General features: G+C 40.0%; 1 protein-coding gene across 1 annotated transcript; it reads left to right on the top strand.

Annotated features, from left to right (window-relative positions):
* The first annotated feature begins 6,692 nt into the window (after positions 1-6,692).
* Positions 6,693-20,707, top strand: ccdc39 (coiled-coil domain 39 molecular ruler complex subunit). Its single transcript, XM_066721509.1, has 20 exons — positions 6,693-6,843; positions 7,323-7,442; positions 8,329-8,475; positions 8,904-9,062; positions 10,178-10,270; positions 10,464-10,592; positions 10,743-10,934; positions 11,446-11,549; positions 11,895-12,027; positions 12,216-12,410; positions 13,093-13,257; positions 13,987-14,124; positions 14,354-14,562; positions 14,772-14,895; positions 15,064-15,223; positions 15,556-15,662; positions 17,023-17,163; positions 17,552-17,731; positions 20,080-20,171; positions 20,333-20,707. The coding sequence occupies exons 1-20, from the start codon at positions 6,754-6,756 to the stop codon at positions 20,490-20,492; spliced, it is 2,838 nt and encodes a 945-aa protein (XP_066577606.1). The 5' UTR covers positions 6,693-6,753; the 3' UTR covers positions 20,493-20,707.
* The last annotated feature ends 380 nt before the right edge of the window (positions 20,708-21,087 follow it).

The raw sequence follows: 21,087 nt of genomic DNA, 5'->3' as shown, positions 1-21,087 counted from the left end.
ATCACTGAAGGGCCTGCAAGTTTAACTGGACTTTCTGAGGGCTTTTCTTTCACATGGCCCCAGTGCTCTTCTGCACTAATACCATATTTATTTACTTTGTATTGTTAACACAATTGTAAAATATACTGAAATACAACACAAACTAAAGATTCAAATAAAAAAGGTTATTCACATCTCTTAATTTCGTTTTGTAGAAAGTTCAAACACGATGGCTCGAATGACCTCCTCAAGACAGAACAGGAGACACTTCTTGACACAGAGAGTTGTCACAATCTGAACAAACTCCCCAGCGATGTGGTAGAAGCTGAAAATTTGAGAACATTTAAAAATAGACTGGATAGGATCCTTGGATCACTCAGTTAGTAATGGACAACAAACGAGCACGATGGGGTGAATGACCTCCTCTCTTTTGGAAACTTTCTTATGTTCTTATGTTCTTTAGTTTGTAAACTCAGCACCTCAAGCAAAGAGTGTCTTGTGTAAGGTGATTAGTTTAAATACATTTCGCAGAGGATTATGGTTAATAATAATTAACACACTTAGGCTGTGTTAGAAGAAAGACAGTACCATTCACATATCATATTACCACATTTTAAGTGTAGAATTTCAACACATACCTTTTAAGAGTGTAGGCACACCTTAACTAATATTCCTATAATGTATGTATGTACACTCTAAGAACAAATGTATTACATTTAACACATTTCAACACAATAATGTGTCTTTTTAACACAAGTCTGTGACTGAAAAGCACAACACAAACACAAACACACAATATGTTACATTTAACACATTAGTTCTAAGTGTGTATGTATGTGTTTGTTTGTTTGTTTATTGTTAATATTTTCAAAGATGTGTGTATGTCTGCCTTTGAATAGTATTGTTTTCATCCCGGTTGTCATATTAATTGACTGACCAGTAATTAATTATTAACCAATCTGTTTATGTATTTCTAGATATTAATGGTACAGTGGGTATGAGTGAAAGAGAGTGAGATACAGTATGGGAGGCAGCACACGTAATACTGTTTTATTGTATATAGTATTTTACATTTACATAAAAACAATTCAATTTTTTTAATACTTATGATTAAAATCTTTTAAAATCAATTCTTAAAATCACTTAAATTTTTTTTTAAATCTTTGTGATTTTAACGAAAAACAAAACAATGAACTTCAAATAAACGTGCACAAAACAACAAAACAAATGTGATTAAAGCAAAACTGCTCACCAACATAAAAGTCAAATACATTGAAAATAACTGAAAATGCATTGGACAAAATAAAGAAACAATTAAAAAGGTAAAAATAAAAAACAAACAAAAAAGGTCCAATGCATTTAAAATTAAATCCAAAACGGACAATGTATTTGACAAAAGAATATAACAAAACTAAACCAAAAAACCCCTAAACAATTAGTGATTTAAAAACAACTAAATCTTTAAAAACAATTAAGATTCATTTTTAAAATCTTTTTAAAAACAATCATCCATAAAATATTTAAAAGATCTTGGACTCGGGCTCCAGCAGGGGGAACTGACCATCCCCGGAGGTGGGTCCCATCATGGGATCCTGAGCTCCCCCAGATCTTGTATGTGCCAGTTCTTATAGGCTTCCTCCTTGCCCCTCTGATGGACCTCCAGATTGACGTAGTCCCTTACGAGCACCATGCCCCTCCACGCGATGACAATCGGGTCCAGCTCCTGCTTGTTGAATAGACAGATGTTCCGTCCCTCCCACAGGGCCTGCTTCACTGCGCAGACGACACGCCACCAGCACCTCAGGGTAGAAGATGATATTCCCCTGGCAGGACCGTACAGGATCTGCTGGGCGGTCGCCCGCGCAGGAACGGCAAACCTGTGGAGGAACGGAGAAAACAGGAGCCAGACCCTGTGGGCGGAGGGGCACTCACTAAAGATGTGAGCCTCCATCTCCTTCCCCAGGCAACCCTTATAGGGGCAGGTGTCATAAGGAGCTATGCCCCTTCTGTGCATGAACACTCGGGTGGGGAGACACCGACTCACAGCCATCCAGGAGACATCTTTCTGCGTATTTGTGAGGCAAACGTGCGTAGCGTTAGCCCAGATAAACCGGCAGGTTTCGGGAGGGAAATCTTCTATCCGGCTGGTCTCCTGGGTAGATCTCATCTGGCTACAGATGGTCTTATAATCCCAGGAGGCCAGCACGACTTTATGGAGGCCTACTTCAAGCGCAAAGGCTCGGAGCGCCCTGTAGAACGGCGGGGGATCCCACGAGTGCGGCCTGATGTTATCCATGGCGCAGAGGCCGAATGGTCTCAGGCTCCTGGCAAAATAAAAGCGGTTCATAAAACTCACTTTCTTGCCAGCAGCATGGATGTTCTTGACCACATAGGCCAGCCCCTGCGCCTTTATCAGCCGCACAACGTCCGGGACCCCCCTGCCTCCATCCAGGGTACCCTTCACCATTTGCACTCTCTTCAGCCTCTCCATTTTGCTCCCCCAGACAAACCGAAATATAATTCGGGTCACTAGTTTTGCGCACACGTAATGTCATTATTAGCACGCCTGGTCCGACTCTGGAATGATGCCTGTTTGCGGTCACTTTAAAGAGTACATAGTACACCTACCTGTTATTTTACCTGTAGGTCACACACCCCTATGGCACTGTTTACACAAACCGTGGTGGATGTGGGAAACAGGTTAACAATGTCATAGCGATCACTCACATGGGTTATTTTAAGAAACCCATGTAAGTTTCCTACCAGATATTCCTGCCTGGTCAGATCTGTCTTGGCAGGGCTTGGCATTGCTGTGAATTCTAAATGACGTTCTGGTTGCTGTTGGTGTAGCCAAGCCGGAGTCTGTGGAAACGACCAGTGCACTAAACCCTCGCTCTGGGCGGTTGGCTGGGTCTGCTGATATCAAACACACTTCAGTGGAAATAAGCCGTTCTGCTTTGTGGTCGTCAAAAGAAAGGCGTGGGCCTTGTGTTGTTTGTATGGGGCTTACTGTAAAATGTAACATTTGTTTTAGTACCTACGAATTAAATCTCCTACCCTGAAGTCTGCAACACAATACATAGGAATAAATTGTTTATTAAGATAATGATTATAATTGTGTTGGGATAAACTCCCCCCTCACACACACATTTTGTGCTTGAAACATTTTACAGTGATTGTCAGACATTTACTTGTGTCAATAGTTATTAATCTTTATCATGTAGACACCTTTTCATTTGAATTTTAAGGCATATAGCGGACTAAAAATGACATCAAACATTTTAACAACGTATCAAATGTAATCATATATTAAAGCACTGTACATTATAGATGAAAACACTACAAATGCCCAGCCACAGCCATATCTTATGATTGATACTTTTGGAATGATACATTAAGGACATTTATACATATTGTTGAAATAATTTTGACATGTTATCGTAAGAACCTGCAAAATAATCAAGTTTAAAATAACATTTTAAAATGAAAGAAAATACATATATACTGGAAAAAACATTTTAGTTAAATTCTGTTATTTTTTCTATGTGTATTCTTTTGAGATTTAAGGTTGTATTTTCACCCCTGTCAGTCCAGCAGAAAATATGTCTGAATTTGCTTTGGCCATGTAGTAGGAAGTTAATTAGCTACTGTTGAGTGAGTACCAACTGAATCATTCTTCTGATGATGATGATTATTATTATTGATTAAGTATATCATAAACATTAGTTTCACCTATGACAGCTAAATGCAGGGTGCCTAGTCTATCTCTCTCTCTCAGAGCTGCAGGTTAAAACATGTTATTATAGTGGCCTAGACAATGCACAGCAACTAGTAATCTAATCTAAACTAGCCATCCTCTTCATCATTTACAATTCAATAGTGCCTCCTGCATCAATACACCCACTAACCTGCGTGGTGTTCAAACTAACAAGTGTTCAGATTTGGGAAGGTCTTGGTATTAGACTAATATGAGCAAGGTTTGGATGCTTCAACTTTTTATATCTGCAGTTTTCCCTAAAGGTTATCGCGTTTTATTTCAGATCACAGAGTATGATAGCCTTTCATTCGAAATGTTCTCTGCCAGAGAACATCGTCACTGTAGGTCATTTGTGCTCTTCCAACCTTGTCTGCAATAATAAACTATCTTCATTTTATAAATAAAACTGTTTGTGTATATATAATATTGTCCTGTCTTTAACTACAGATGGGTGAAAAAAAAAACAAAGTGTCTCACCAGAACAGCTTCAATGCACAGATTCTAGAGTCTCTGGACTCTACTGGAGGGATGAACACCATTCTTCCAAAAAATATTCCCTCATTTGGTGTTTTTGATGATGGTGGTGGAGAGAGCTGTCTAACACGTCGGTCCAAAATCTTCCATAGGTGTTCAATTGTGTTGAGATCTGGTGACTGTGAAGGCCATAGCATATGATTCACATAATTTTCATACTCAAACTTGTGCCCTGTGGATGGGGGCATTGTCATCCTGGAAGAAACCACTCCCATCAGGAAAGAAATGTTAGAAGGATAGATAGAAATGGATAAAGGTGATCACTGTAGAGCCTTCCCTATAAGGGGACAAATGGTCCCAAACAATGCCAGGAAAAATGCCCCCCGCAGCATAACAGAGCCTATGGAACCCTTACTGTTGGGGTCAAGCAGTCGGGCCTGTACCATTCTCGGTGTCACCACATATGCACTCGCCCATTTGTCATAAATATGGTGAAGGATGACTCATCTGACCAGATCACTTTTTCCCCACATCTCTGTAGACCAGTGCCTAAGGTGCCCCAATAATGATCCCTCTTTCAAAGGCACTTAGATCCTTTCTTCTTGCCATCTTGATCCAAAATTGACATCAACTGGGCCTGCATAGCATTTTTATACATACCACAAAACATGAGAGAATGCTAATTGTTTAGTTGTATCATGCAGTACACCTGTTTGGAGGCATCTGCATCCTCCACTCGTTTATTCAGGTTTTTCCTTTAATTTGTCACCCGTCTGTATGTATGATGTGGCATATTCATGTTATTGTCCTACCAGTGACATCACTGTGCCCTTTGTTAAGTATAGAAGGGCACAGTGATGTCACTACTGCTACTAGAAGAGACTCCAGAGACGGTGATATTTAGTTAAAGGGATACTTCCATATTTTGGCATTTTAGCCTGATTGCTTACTCACCCAGTCTTTTGAATGCATGGAACCTTTAATTCTTTGTGTCCAGTTTGAAGAAATTTGAATTTAATTTCATGAGCAGCACTGAAGAAAATGGTCGCAAATTGCTGACTCTCAAATGCCGTTTAATAGATTTATACTCATGGTATTTGAAAGGTAGATCAGGTTTATGTGCCCAGTTCTTTCCTAGTCTTTCTGAGTCTCAGTGAACAATGTAACTTATTTTGCAAAGATATCAGCTACCAAACAGGTTTTACTTGTATTCTGTTTCTGGTCATCACATGGTCATGCTTCAACAATACAGTATTATACATTTAAAACAGATTTAGTTTTTCTACCTTCAGTTTAAACTACTCTTCTCTTTGTGTGTTCTGTCCTTTGATATTTCAATAAATAAAATGAAAGTACTCTGCTGAAATTATTATGTTTTCAATAATAACAAAAGAATGGTTACAAAATAAAGAAATAAATTACCCTTATAAGATTTTAGTTTAATCAAACGCAGTCTGTTTTCAGTGTGTGGACTGATCACACTTCTTTCATCGAAGCCTGGAGAGTCCTAGAGAAAGATTTATGTTTTATCCTGTTATAATGCACTCTTGCTTTTGTGAGCTGTGCTAAATCTATCAATGATTTAAACTCCCAAGGGTTAAATTCATTTTAATATAAACCCTCTCCCAGTAGGAGTACTGGTGGTTCAAACACTGAAAAAATCACATCTGGAATCAAAAGCTGAGGGTTCAAAGTTCCCGTCTTCATTGAGCAGAATGAACTAGCCTGAGTGTGTAGACAGGAGATGTTACTGGGACTACACTGCAGGGTACCCTATGAACAGTGGGTCTAGCCCTATATTAAGGGGCACTATACATTGTCTGTAGTGGATATATAAAAAGTCAGTTCCACTCTGGAAAAGGAAGATAGGGAGAAAGAGAGCACAACCACACATGCTGTGCTCTCTCCCAGTCAATCTCTACATCATCAACTGCTTCCAGACTTTTGTCCCTTGGGTGGGTGTGTATATAAATCATGCATACAAATATGAAGCATATAAAGAAGGTTAGAAACAGTGTCGTGGTACCTTAGGGCAGGGTTTTTCAAACTGGTCCTGGAGTACCCCCTGCCCTGCTGGTTTTTGTTCGAACCTAGGTCTTAATTACTTAATTGAATGGTATATTGCTTTGTTAGGTCAAATAAGGATTCAATTAAGCCATTAAGACCTCAGTTGGAAAAAAAAAAAAAACAGCAGGGCAGGGGGTACACCAGGACCGGTTTGAAAACCACTGCCTTAGGGGGACAAATGATGTGTGGTGAGACAGTGCCATCTACTGGACTCTACTCTTCCTCACTGTGCTGCAAAGCTCATCTGCACATTTTTCACCAAGCACCCGTCTCAAAGAGTAATAATAATAAGGATTTTCAAGATAAGCACTTAGTCCAGTTGAGTCTGTGCAACACTACCCTCTAGTGGAGAGAGAAAATATGTAACATATCCGGGGACTTGGGTAACCAACGTGGTTTCTATGGTTGCTCTTCAAAACACAACAGCCCGGTCCTGTGCGCTTGTTACACACCGTGCGTCCCGGCTCTGCAGCATCATGTCCGCCCAGGTCTTATCTCAGCTGGGCTGGGATCAGGGCTTTGCCATTCCGGTGGCGAACTCAGAAAACAAAGCGCTGGAAGATGAGGTATGTTTTTAAATTATTATTATTTAAACTTAAACACTCGCTGACAGACACGTCTGCATAAGCATCGCATAAGCAATAACTTTTATACAACAATTATACTATGATTGCTCTACAATTGCCTAATACACGTCAATTTTATAGATGCTTATCATTATTGTATAGCCGGACCCCCTCTATAACTTGCTGCAGATTAACCCTGCTGTGGTACCATGGGGTCTATGTGACCCCACCCCAATGGTACTGTCAGTGTAACTTTTTTAATGGTACCAGAGCAGGGTTAAACATAATCATAAAATGTGTTAGCGGAATAAATAATGTTATATATAGTTGTGTTTTTATTTTGGTGGGACATCGGATGTTACTTTTCTATGATGCTGCACATGCGTGTATAACATGTATGACTGATGAAGGTCGTGTACAGCAGTGACGACCAGCTGATTCCCGTCTCTTCTTTCTTCTCTTCTTTTTTTAATTTCCAGCTTCAGAAGAAGCAGAAACACAAAGCCAATGTAGAGAATGAAGTGGTGAAACACAAAGACAGGATCAAGGCCATGACTGACCACCTGAACAATGTGAGGCAGGAGCTGTGTCACACACAGGTACACAGCGCCGCACTGAGCAGCTAATCTGCAGTTATTACAGCTGGCAGGGGCATGTGAGCTTGTAAAACATGATATTCGTTGTTATAGCGCATGTGTGTAAAACAAATTAGCTTTTACACAGATTTTTTTATTTTTTATTAAAATGAATCTTTGTTAACAGAATTTAAGTCATTGAATATTACAGAACATGACACAGAGGTGCCTCAAACAGTCCAGAAGCAATAAAAAAGGCAAACAGGATGTTAGGGTATATTGTCAAAAGTGTAGAATTGAGAACAAGAGCAGTAATGTTCAGACTGTACAATGCACTAGTTAGAGCTCATCTGGATACTGTGGACAGTTCTGGGCTCCACACTTCAAGAAGGATATCGCTGCTCTAGAGGCAGTTCAGAGGAGAGCAACCAGACTTATTCCAGGTCTGAAGGGAATGTCCTACTGAGAGACTGAGGGAACTGAACCTTTTCACCCTGGAACAGAGGAGACTACGTGAGAACTTGATTCAAGTCTTCAAAATCATGAAAGGCATCGACCATGTCAAACCAGAGGAGCTTTTCCAGATCAGCAGGGACACACGGACCCGAGGACAGAAATGGAAATTGGGCTTCAAGGCATTCAAGGAGACAGGAGACACTTCTTCACACAGAGAGTTAGTCACAATCTGGAACAAACTCCCAAGTGATGTGGTTGATGCTGAAAATTTGGGAACATTCAAAAACAGACTGGATAGGATCCTTGGATCACTTAGTTATTAATGGACACCAAATGAGCACGATGGGTCGAATGGCCTCCTCTCGTTTGTAAACTTTCTTATGTTCTTATGTTGTTAGATATTCTCTCTGAAAAGCAGTGAGTACAGAGTGCTAATGTGTGATTGTGTCTGCAGGCTCTCTGCAGAGCTAAGGAGAAAGAAAGGGAATCAGAAGAGCACTTCCAGGCCCTGGCAGAGAGGGAGAAAGGGCGTCTCCAGCAGGAGATTGTGCAGTTGGAGAGTGAACTGGCCGAGCTGAGGGAAAAGAGGAACATGCAAGAGGCAAAGTTTATTTGGGGTTTAACAATAAGCAATCTTTTCCTTTTGATGCTATATAGCATACATTAGTTACAACATAAGTACATAGAATGCTATTACCTGGGACTGTGTTTACATCTTACGTAAAATAGGCTACTTTATTTTATAATGTGTAGAAAATCACAAAACAACCTATGTACATCCAGTCTTACATAGTGCAATGCACATAGAACACTAACGGGGGGGGGGGGGGGGGGGGGTACTGTGTATTTGATTTAATATGCTGCACAAAAGTCTTTATGAAACCCAAACTCAGACCCACATTTGAATTTACTAGACTTTTATCAGAACCCGCAACTGCCTCCTCCCCAGCCTTGTTTGAAATAGATTTCTAGCTTGGGATGTGTCATTTAGGTAAAGCTGAACAAAGTTTCTAACCTGCTCTTTCTCAGAACAACATTTTTAAAGCCACTCAGAAAGTGGAGGAACTGAAGTGTCAGCTGAACTGGGATCAGCAGGCCCTGGAGGCCTGGCTGAAGGAGTCGGCACAGAAGGATGAAGATGCAATGGCTATCTTTAAATATGCCCAGCAGGATGAGGGAAAGATAAAGGTGAGATGATTCTGTTAGGTTATACACTGTGTGAAGGGAGAGGCCAGCTCATGCAGTATCATATCAGCATCCACTTCCTCACAAATTCATCAGCTGTGCTATTTATGGCATCACTGTCTCGGCACTTGGTCAGTGGTCCTTTTCTCTTTCTGTCTGGCATCACAGCAGTAATTACAATACTAGAACCGCCAAGACCGTCAGTTTAACTTTTAATTACATTTTTTAATTACTCTGCGGTTGTGAAAGATATATGGTTGTTTGTTCTTGACTTTTTCTAATTATGCATTTGAAATACCCTGACATTGTTTGAAAGGCAGCATCGCAAAAATAAGAGTTATAATCCAATTTACCTCAAACCACCAGAAGCCGTCACACTGTCTACATAGAAAAGTATTTTGCTTATAAAGCGTAGTGTTTTTTTATGCATCAGCTAAGACATTGCCACTGACATATTGAATTGAATGCATCCCTATTGTGAATGAAACTGTACAATTATTAATGTATTTTAGACCAGGAAATATCCAGTGAAATGTTTGTTTTGCAGTGAATGACACAGATGTTCGTTTTTGTATCATATATTGCAGCCATGAACGCTTTTATTATTTACAGTAGGCTACTGATATCACAGACATCTTGATTTTATTATTTTTATTTTGAAATGTGCAGGCAATAATGATTAGCAGAAAATATAACCTCTTGCAAAAAGCCAAAAAATATCTCCATAACATTCTGTATAAAAAAAGTAGTACAATATATACATTTTAGGTATGTTTTACAAATAAACACTTATTTACAACATTTATTTTATTATTACGTTTTGAATAGTTTTTATACACTCATGGCTGTATGTAGCCAAAGCACATTTTAGTTCTGTTGCTAGATAAAGATTTATTTTAAGATTTGTGTTACTTATTTAAAGCTTATTAGTTATATAGAAGCCTATATACATTTTTACACATTTGGTTTCTTTTTTGCTATTATGCTTTGTGTGGTATGTGTTTATGGTGACTAATTTCTGTATAAATGCCATTTATTTACATTAGTTTTGTAAGTCAGATGCTTTATGTGATGTTACGTGATATCACACTGCACTGTCTGCTCTTCTGCTCTTTTAGGAGTTGACTTTACGCATTGAGAGAATGACTGTTGAGGTGAACCAGAAGCGCAAGATTCTCGACAGTGAACTGACGGAAACAATAACTGCCCAGGTACTTTAAAATCTAATTCAACAATCTTGTGTATCTACTAACAAGTGGCACTGTAACGCTTGAAATTGAATGTCGAGAGGCATTTCAAGGGATGCAGCTGGAAAAGCCTCTCTGGGTGATAGCTGCTTATTTTATTTCCCAGGCTGACATGGGATTGTAGGTTTTTAATGTATTCTTCAATTTTTGGAACTAGATTGAACTGGATAAGACAGCAGAGGACTTTCGCCAAGCGCATCTGGAAAGACAGGAGCTAATTTGTCAGTGGGAGAATACCATTGAGCAGATGAGGAAGAGAGACCAGGAGATGGATAACTGCTCACTGGTAACTACCACAGCTCTTGATTTAAAAAAAAAAAGAAGAAGAAGAAATTGTGTAATAAGGCATTGAGGCCATAACAGTGAAAGTGGCTATAAGAGAAGCTTGAAAACCTACTGACAATCAGGTTGACCGCAGCCTCTTTCTCCTTCTCAGATACTTGCCCAGGTAAAGCAAGACATCAGAGAAAGGGAGGCTTCTATCAAGGAGAAGAAACACTTTTTTGATAGCGAAGTGGAAAACAACAAAGAGTGTGAGAAAAAGATCTCCAGTGCAGAGCGCCAGGCTGCAAACCTGCGACAGGAGTACCAAGGCCAGGAGGCCAGCCGCCTGCAGCTGCAGGACGAGGTGGGTGCAGCTGGCCCACAGCCACGACTTAACTACTTATTTGTGTGGACAACAACTTCAACCAGTGATGTATAGGATGAAACTGGATTTTTTTTTTTTTTTTTTTGCCAAATTGGCAAAACTGCATTTCTCTACATCAACAAATATATCAGTTGCTAATATGGCAGACTCTCAGCTGATAATGAGACTGGTATGAAGAAGCTAAAATGATTAAATGAGCAGTTTGGCCCTGCCTGCATTAGCATTCTTCACATTGTATAAAACGTGAAATTCAGTGTTTTTTTAATTTTTATATTATGTTAAAGTAATCACTCAAAAGATATTAATGTACAAATGCCACAGAAGTAAAGTTAATTTCATCCTTGTGCGGCACAAAATAAGGTGGCTTGTTAAACTTTTAAATGATCTTACAGACTTCATCACATTTAACTTTAACAACAGAAAGAGACATCTATCTGGACTTTATGACATTAAAATTACAATTTGTTTTCTCCTTCTCATATCTGTTTAGCTGGAGAGCTTGAAAGGGACAGTGGACCGGACAGCTACTGATCTGGAAACTACAAGATCCCAATTGTCCAGCATTAAAAAAGACATCCAGGAGAAAAATTATAAGTAAGCTGACAGTTAGATATGAGTGTCTATGTGAGCACGGGTGAAGCTGGTTCTGCTCTCTGTCTGGACTCCTTTGTTAAAACATCTGGGTGCTGCTGGAGTATCACCTGGTTAATTAAGAAGAAATATTGTATTCAGTGGGGGACGCCTGTCCGTCCCAAACTTAAAAAAGACACTACACAGATGTTTTATTCACCGCCCCAATAAATAATGTCCCTGGATACCCCTAAATCTTAGGTATTTACTAATGAAGAATGTAAAAAACAGAAAAATCAAATAAGAATGAAAGACTGATATCTTCATTTGCACACACATATTTTATAAGGATTGTGTTACTCTCACCAGACTGAATGTTGCTAAAAAGCAGAATGAGGCTCTTGCAGAGAAGCTGAGATATGTGAGCGAGTCAGCAGTGAGTGAGGAGATGAGGGCATCCAGAATGGAGCAGATTCTGAAGGAAGAGGAGCAAACCATCAAGGTGCTTTTTAATATATATATATATATATATTTGTTTTTAATATAGTGTACAAGGTACTATTTTGCATCTGTAAGCATGGAACATGGAGATTGTTAATAAGGAAGTATCTTTGTTCAAATGTGCTTTACTGTGTTTTACGTTTTCATATTTTTTTATATTGACCACATTTTTCACTTTTTGTTGTACAGGAAATAGACTCTCACTTAAACCATGTTCGGGAAATGCTGTTTAAGAAGACACAGGAGTTACAGGACCTGAACACCAAGGAGAAGAACAGAAAGGCGGAGGTTTCGGGCAGTAAGACTGCCCTCGCCAACCTCAACAGCCGGCTGAATAAGCTTGATAACGACTCGCTGAAACAACAGGAAATCCTTTACAACCAGGTGAGAGATCAAAGTCGTCATTTTCTAACATCTGGAAAAATATCTAGTCATGTATCTAAATCTATATCTACATCTGTCCTCCTCATCCTCAGCCTATATCAACACTCTGCTGGATGAAGGCCTCAACAAGATGTTTCCCCTTTCTCGAATCTATAGCTCCCCCATTCTATATCATGCCTGCAAAGTCTATTATTTAATCTTCCCATCTTTTATGTAGTCTTCTTTTAATTTTGAGATCCATTCGATAACTTTCTGTCCATCTTAGATCTGTTCTCTTGCCATGTGTTCAGCCTAATACCATTTAAACACTCAATTTGTGTTCCATTTTCTTTCCTCTCTCTTCTTTCATCATTCAATTGTCTGCAGTTTCTCTAAACTAAAGTTACCAGGTTTCAGAGCCATGAGTGAGCACTGGTAGTATGCATTGATCAAATCGTTTTATAGCTTTCCTTTCAACAGAGTGCTGTTTCTTCCAAATGTAAACCATCCCATTTTCATTCTTTTGATTTCTTCCATTTCTCCATCGGCACTGATTTGTTGATACTTTTTGACTTCTTCAATTAACCATTGATCTACTTCAGTGTTCTTAGATTTAAGAAATCTGTTAAAAATAACTTTAGTTTTACTCAAGTGTATATATTTATATGTATACAGTTTAATAAGTGTATTGTACATTAAACAGGACTTTCAGATTCAGCTGTTGGAAAGGAAGATGTCTCGGCTGAGAGGAGATGTGAATACGGAGGAGAAGCAGGCTCTGGAGGCCAGGGTGGAAGAGCTGAGCAAGGACCTGCAGGAGAAGAAGGAAGTAGTTGGTTTGCTGACAATACAGCTCAAAAAGCTTAAGGTAAGAGATGCTCCTGTTGTAACAGATGGGTGTGTTACTATATATAGATGGGTAAAAAACCTGAATAAATGAGTGGAGGAACATAACGAATGTCCATCTCTCCAGTAGAGTCCAGAGACTCATAGAATCTGTGCCAAGAGCATTGAAGCTGTTCTGGGGCTCGTGGTGCCCAACACCTTACTGAGACACTTTATGTTGGTTTTCCTTTAATTTGTCACCTGTCTGTATATTGATAATCCAGGTTGTTAGGAACTACTTCTGTACATGTTGCCAGTGTATGTAATTCTGGAAAAATATTAGTTTTTCATTTAAAAGGTAAGTATAAATAGAGCTTTTCTATGATGTGTATGTTTGTTGTCTGTATTTTCAAAGGTAGTCCAATGTGTTTCTGCACTTATGTTGCATCTGCTTAAACCTGCATTCAGTATGGCTAACCTACAACAGACCAGCTTACAATGTTGTTATTTGTTTGGGTCTAATCAACATTTACTTTTATGTAAGGCTTACATTGTTTTAAATCACAATTGTTAATCTTAAGCTTTTACATTAAATTAGAACCTTCCATATCCCTGTTGTCTTTAATTGTATAATGTGATATTAATATGTAATAGTCTAACATATTAATCTAACTGAATATACACATCCTATATTGCCACATCACTTTGAACCCGACTATGATGCATGTCCACTTGACAAGGCTAATTCTCAAGGTTGAATTCTTGCTTTCAGGATGATATTCGATATCTAAGGAAAGGGACTGAAAAGACAACAGCCGAGAAGAGTGATCTGACCTGTAAGATTAACGATCTGAACCTTTTTAATGACACTTCAGAGAAGGAATTGAAGAAGATCAGGCTCAAGAAACAGGTACGGCAATAGTAGTGAGAACAGGCTGCAAAGACAGCATCTTCCGGTTGCTTGCTATATATGATGTTTTGGATGTTCTATAATGTTTTATACAATTTGAATACATATTTTTTTTGCGTTTACTCTGAATGTAATCCGAGTGGTAAAAGGTATTCAAGTATTGATTGTGATGTGCACTGAAGACGTGACATTTTTTATTTTCTTTAACATGTATGTTACTGCATTGTAGGACTCCATGGTTGAAGATAACATTTTGAAACTGGAGATCAAACGTTTGAGAGACCTACTGTACAATAAAGCACACAGCGTTCTTTCTTTGGAGAAGAGGAGGATACAGCTACAGACTGCAATGAAGGAAAGGGAGGAGGAAATAAAGGTTCACAGTGAGATGCTACAGATGCAGATGAGACTGGTGGACCAGGAACGCCAAGGACTCAGGTGTGTTGCTGATTCGTAATTAGTCAATACAAAACTCAGCCCTACAGCATGCATTTAATTTGGCATAAAGTGATACGTTTGGCAAAATTGCATTCCTCACAGTCCAAAGTTGAGACAGAAGATTAGTTTCTGAAACTTATTTTACTGCCATTTTACAAACATAACTTTGTATTCAGTGAATGCTGTTTTCTTTCACTCTCTCAAATCAGTTCGGAAGTGCATGAGAGACTTTCCAGAATTGACAAACTGAGGAAGAGGTACGAGATCCTGATGATTTCCATGGCCGCCCCTGAGGGAGAGGAGGAGAGATCGCAGGCATTTTATGTGATCAAGGTGAGGCAGCACAATCGCATTGCCAGAGTGTTAATATTGGGCCTTCCCTCCCTCCTTAGCAAAGTGTTTATTTTACTTGAATTGTCCAGCTGTATAAATTTCAGTCTTGTATGACTGGCTTTAAAAAAATCTCTGCCCAGTCATTAAACTAGATGCTTTTACTAACAGGCTGCACAAGAGAAAGAGGAGTTACAACGGCAAGGAAATGATTTGGATGCAAAGATTTCCAAGGCAGAGAAAGAAATCAGAGCTTTGGAAAACACCCTTCATGTCATAAGCAGTCGCAATACAACATACAGGAAATCTTTCAACACAGTCACTGAGACAAGTATGTATGAGCATTGACCTCCAGAGCAACTGGAGACTATGGTTAGACAGCTTACATACCCTGTACATTGAATTGCTAAATGTGTATGGCAGAGAATGTTTTTTTTTTTTTTTTTTTTTTTTTTATATTAAGATTAGGCATTATATTACAACAGCATCATCGTTCACTGCCAAGCTTCAACATATTTTTTTTCATATAATATTGTGGTAAAATGCAAAATTAAGAATTACAAACTTGTTCCTTGGTTAAATATTTAAAAACTGAAGTAAGCTAATATTCTCGTGGAAGCTTAAAATAGGAAGAGTGTTTTTACAGTCCTTGGTACATTTCAGATGAAGAACATCAAGAGAAGCTCAGGCTTGAAGAACAAATGAGAGCGGCTGAGGAGAACCACAAGTACAAGCGACGGCAAATCAAGGAACTGCAGGAAGACACTCAGGTCGGCGTTTGTTTGTAATTTGGGGTGTGATTTCTCTAACCGCGTTCTGTAACATACAAAAGGAGCACCCCTGGTCTAGTTCTTAAATAATACTTACAGGTCCACTGTGTGTCTGTCTACCTCAGGATCTGCACAGACTGCACTGGATGGTTCTGTACACTTGCATTAGCTATAGAAGCTGCTGTTCTCTTTGTTGTTTTTACAAATTTAATGGCACTGATGTATAAAACAGCAGCTTAAAGCCCAGTTACAACCATGTGATACATTATAGAGTTTTCTCTTCTAGTGAAACCATGCTTAATAGATACAAATGGGTGACAAATTAAAGGAAAAACCTGAATAAATTAGTGGAGGAACATAACGAATGCAGATGGCTCCAAACTGGTGTACTGCGTGACACAATGAAGCAATTAACATGCTATCATGCTCTGTGGCATGTATACAAATGCTGAGCAGACCCAGCTGACCTTGATTTTGGATGAAGATGGCAAGAGGAAAGGATCTAAGTGACTTTGAAAGAGGGGGCATTATTGGGGCACGAATGGCAGGAGCTTCAGTCACACACTGGCTCTTGTTCTGGACAAGCGGACGAGTGCATGTGTGGGACACCAAGAGGACGGTACAAGCCTGACTGCTTGACCCCTACAGTGAGGGGGTCCGGAGGCTCTGTTATGCTGTGGAGGGCATTTTCCTGGCATGGTTTGGGTCCACTGGTCCCCTTAGAGGGAAGGGTAATTGCAAATCATGACTAAGTTATTCTGAGTGATGACCTTTATCCTATGGTGACACATTTCTATCCGGATGGGAGTAGTCTCTTCCAGGACGACAATGCCCCCATCCACAGGGCACGAGGGCTCACTGAATGGTGTGATGAGTATGAAACTGATGTGAATCATATGCTATGGCCTTCACAGTCACCAGATCTCAACCCAATTGAACACCTATGGGAGATTCTGGACCGACATGTTATACAGCGGTCTCCACCACCATCATCAAAACACCAAATGAGGGAATATCTTTTGGAAGAATGGTGTCCATCTCTCCAGTAGAGTTCAGAGACTCATAGAATCTGTGCCAAGAGCATTGAAGCTGTTCTGGCGGCTCGTGGTGCCCAACACCTTACTGAGACACTTTGTTGGTTTTTCCTTTAATTTGTCACCTGTCTATCTAAAATGTAACTTAGTATTAACCAGGATGAGAAATTATGATCCAAAAATAGTAATTTTGGCACCATCTATATATCTAAATTATAAACTCCAAACCTTTAGGCCAAGCTGGGTTCTACTATTTACAGATTGAAATCTGACTCTAAATGTTATTGAGATCATTTAAGAAATTAAAATGTCATTTTCCCTCAAAGGGGATGAAGAGCACACTTGATGATTTGCTCAAAGAAGAAGCTGCCCTAAATGAGAAGAATGAGGAGATCCAATCCAGGATCATCAACTTGAACCGAGATATGGAGTCTCAGAAAGAAAAGTTAGAGAGGGTTATGAGGCAGGTGGGTTGCACGCTATCACAGTGTTGATTTTAGATTACTACACACTTAAGGGCATGATGAAAGCGACTGAAGAGGATTATATGACTGATTACAATACTACAATACCTCAAAAAGATAAAGCGATGAACAAGAATGCTAAAGAGTGTTCAAAAATAAAAATTCAGGCCAAACTTGGGAGACAATTTTGGGTATTAACTGATCTCAGATGGAAAACACAATCAGATTTCTGTACAAAGCACTCAATATATGCTTGATATAACAAGGCACTTATAGCAATAATGTGTATGTATTTAGGCATGTTCAATTAGCTTGAAGTGAATTCCCTCTATAAAATTGAATTATTTTCTGCATACATTAAAAATGAAGACAACGCCTCTCCCATTTGCAGTGCTCTAAGCTTACCAGGGAGATTCGTTCGGCCAGGAAGAGCAAAGGGGAGACGCAGGAAGAGCGTGACATCAGCCTGCGGGAGCTGAGGGACTTCAACAGGTCTGTGAACACCATGCTGCTGGAAGCTATGGAGTACCACCCAGACCTGGCTGTAGCGCTGCATATGTACTTTCAACAGGTAACTACACTGAGCATCAACAAATTGCTGGCTTTAAACATGCATCCCCTGTTACTATCTAAAATAATCAATACAAAAATAAGTTTAAGGAATTATTTGCTCTTCTTAGAGAGAGAGACAACCTTTCATATTAATATTTTTTTAGCCGACATCTTACAATTTGTTGATAACTCAAAATATTGAACCCACAGAACATTTCAGAGTCTGGAGAGAAGGGTTAAATTCCTGCAATTCATTGTACAACCTCTTCTGGATAGGGCCCTCAATCTCAATTTCCACCTGAAATTACATACCCAAATCTAACTGCTTGTAGCTCAGGACCCGAAGCAAGGAGATGTGTACAGTGAGGGAAAAAAGTATTTGATCCCCTGCTGATTTTGTACGTTTGCCCACTGACAAAGTAATGATCAGTCTATAATTTTAATGGTAGGTGCATTTTAACAGTGAGAGACAGAATAACAACAAAAAAATCCATAAAAACGCATTTCAAAAAAGTTATACATTGATTTGCATGTTAATGAGGGAAATAAGTATTTGATCCCCTATCAATCAGCAAGATTTCTGGCTCCCAGGTGTCTTTTATACAGGTAACGAGCTGAGATTAGGAGCACTCTCTTAAAGGGAGTGCTCCTAATCTCAGCTCGTTACCTGTATAAAAGACACCTGTCCACAGAAGCAATCAATCAATCAGATTCCAAACTCTCCACCATGGCCAAGACCAAAGAGCTGTCCAAGGATGTCAGAGACAAGACTGTAGACCTACACAAGGCTGGAATGGGCTACAAGACCATCGCCAAGCAGCTTGGTGAGAAGGTGACAACAGTTGGTGCGATTATTCGCAAATGGAAGAAACATAAAATAACTGTCAGTCTCCCTAGGTCTGGGGCTCCATGCAAGATCTCACCTCGTGGAGTTTCAGTGATCATGAGAACGGTGAGGAATCAGCCCAGAACTACACGGGAGGATCTTGTTAATGATCTCAAGGTAACTGGAACCATAGTCACCAAGAAAACAATTGGTAACACACTATGCCGTGAAGGACTGTAATCCTGCAGCGCCCGCAAGGTCCCCCTGCTCAAGAAAGCACATGTACAGGCCCATCTGAAGTTTGCCAATGAACATCTGAATGATTCAGAGGAGAACTGGGTGAAAGTGTTGTGGTCAGATGAGACCAAAATCGAGCTCTTTGGCATCAACTCAACTTGCCGTGTTTGGAGGAGGAGGAATGACCCCAAGAACATCATCCCCACCGTCAAACAAGGGGACAGGACAACTGCACCGCATCAAAGGGATGATGGACGGGGCCATGTACCGTCAAATCTTGGGTGAGAACCTCCTTCCCTCAGCCAGGGCATTGAAAATGGGTCATGGATGGGTATTCCAGCATGACAATGACCCAAAACACACAGCCAAGGCAACAAAGGAGTGGCTCAAGAAGAAGCACATTAAGGTCCTGGAGTGGCCTAGCCAGTCTCCAGACCTTAATCCCATAGAAAATTTGTGGAGGGAGCTGAAGGTTTGAGTTGCCAAACGTCAGCCTCGAAACCTTAATGACTTGGAGAGGATCTGCAAAGAGGAGTGGGACAAAATCCCTCCTGAGATGTGTGCAAACCTGGTGGCCAACTACAAGAAACGTCTGACCTCTGTGATTGCCAACAAGGGTTTTGCCACCAAGTACTAAGTTGAAGGGGTCAAATACTTATTTCCCTCATTAACATGCAAATCAATTTATAACTTTTTTGAAATGCGTTTTTCTGGATTTTTTTGTTGTTATTCTGTCTCTCACTGTTAAAATACACCTACCATTAACATTATAGACTGATCATTTCTTTGTCAGTGGGCAAATGTACAAAATCAGCAGGGGATCAAATACTTTTTTCCCTCACTGTAACGAGACGGAAGCCAAGGGGACAAACCCAGGGGCAAAGCAGTAGACAAGTCCAGGAACAAGGATCAAGGGCAAGGGTCGTGGTCAGGCAAACAGGGCAATAGGGAAAGTCCAGTAATCAAGGTTGATAAGGAAGACGGTAGGTCAAACACAGGGTGAACAAAACAGGAATCCAGGTTTGGAGGAATGTTCATTGACAAAAGATATCATGGTATTTTTCCGCTGTCATGGCTACTGTAAATTGGAAACTGCAGTTAGATCACCAAGATTTGAAGCTGTCTGCCCATTGATCTATTGAGCCTCGACTGTCTCGGTATCTGGACAGTGTAGCAGGGGAGGTTAATTAGACCAATTGAATATCCAAGAGCTGTGCTGGAACGAAACCTAGCAGACACTGGAGGCTGACACCCCTGCTTTAGATGGTGTTTGATCCCATTGATCCATTATTCTTCCTCCCCAGGCCAACCTGGCTCTGCCGACACCTGCCTCCTCACCTGGCAGTCGTCACAGCTCCAAGCCAGGCTCTGCACGCAGCTCCTCCTCGTCAGGGAGGTAAGCCCAGTTCTATGCTGCAGGTTTCCACTTTTTTTGCATTTGTTTATATTTTTTTATTGGAAGAAACAGTCAAGGATAGTTTTCCACATCAGATGTCTGTGGTTTAAAAAAACAACTTTAGTGGACATGCTGACGGTTTTTATGGTTTATATTTTTAGGACAACAATCTCTTCCAAGAGCAGCCACAGGAGCTCTGCACCTCAGGGCCAAGTGAAAACCGTGGAGCTAGGGCTGGGCTTGTCTGTGTCGTCCCCACCCTGCAGCACCCCGTCCCCCCAGGGCTCTCGTCCAGCCAGTGCTGCCAGAAGTCAGCAGTGACCCACAGCCTCAGTACAACAGAACACCTACAGGACACACATCTCATTCTGATACAGAAAACTTGAAAGTACAGAAAAACAAACCAAATACAGTTTGGACAAGGGCAATTCATGATGTATGCAGTGATATATTGAACTGTATATTCAAATAAGTCACTGTTTTCACATTCAGCACCATCAGCTTAAAACAAAATAAAGTTGGCAGATTTGTTTCCATATTGTTGATTTTTTTTTTTTTTGGTATATATTGGTATATTGGCTAGGTAAGAATCGGACTGTTGTGGATGCTAAAACACTCTATTCAAGTGCACTGTACAGATGCTGCTATGAAACTATGGTTTTTCCTGGTATGAAAACAAGAAGGACCGATGACTCAAGTGTTAGAATTTGACAGCACTATTTCAAAGATTAGAAACAGTGGAAGTATCAGAATTGTTTAGATTGGTACACTTTTCAAACTCTAATCTGGCTAAATATATCAAGCAGGTTTGGTGGCAGATTTATTTTCCTTTCAACAGAGTCCTTACCATTGTTGGTGCTTTAATCTCCTTTCATCTCTCTCAGATCTTGCATCTCTTCTTTTATTTTATTTGCCC

The sequence above is a fragment of the Amia ocellicauda genome, chromosome 14, assembly GCF_036373705.1.
Source record: "Amia ocellicauda isolate fAmiCal2 chromosome 14, fAmiCal2.hap1, whole genome shotgun sequence".
In the NCBI taxonomy this organism is placed as follows: domain Eukaryota; kingdom Metazoa; phylum Chordata; class Actinopteri; order Amiiformes; family Amiidae; genus Amia; species Amia ocellicauda.
The sequence above is the reverse complement of the archived record's forward strand: the minus strand, read 5'-3'. Positions and strand labels throughout refer to the sequence as shown.

Excerpts from the sequence above, each read along its gene's own strand:
- ccdc39 (XM_066721509.1), top strand. The coding sequence starts at position 6,754 with ATGTCCGCCCAGGTCTTATCTCAGCTGGGCTGGGATCAGGGCTTTGCC. Across the intron at positions 10,593-10,742 it reads AGATGGATAACTGCTCACTG|ATACTTGCCCAGGTAAAGCA; the intron begins GTAACTACCACA and ends TCTCCTTCTCAG. Across the intron at positions 17,164-17,551 it reads TAGAGAGGGTTATGAGGCAG|TGCTCTAAGCTTACCAGGGA; the intron begins GTGGGTTGCACG and ends TCCCATTTGCAG.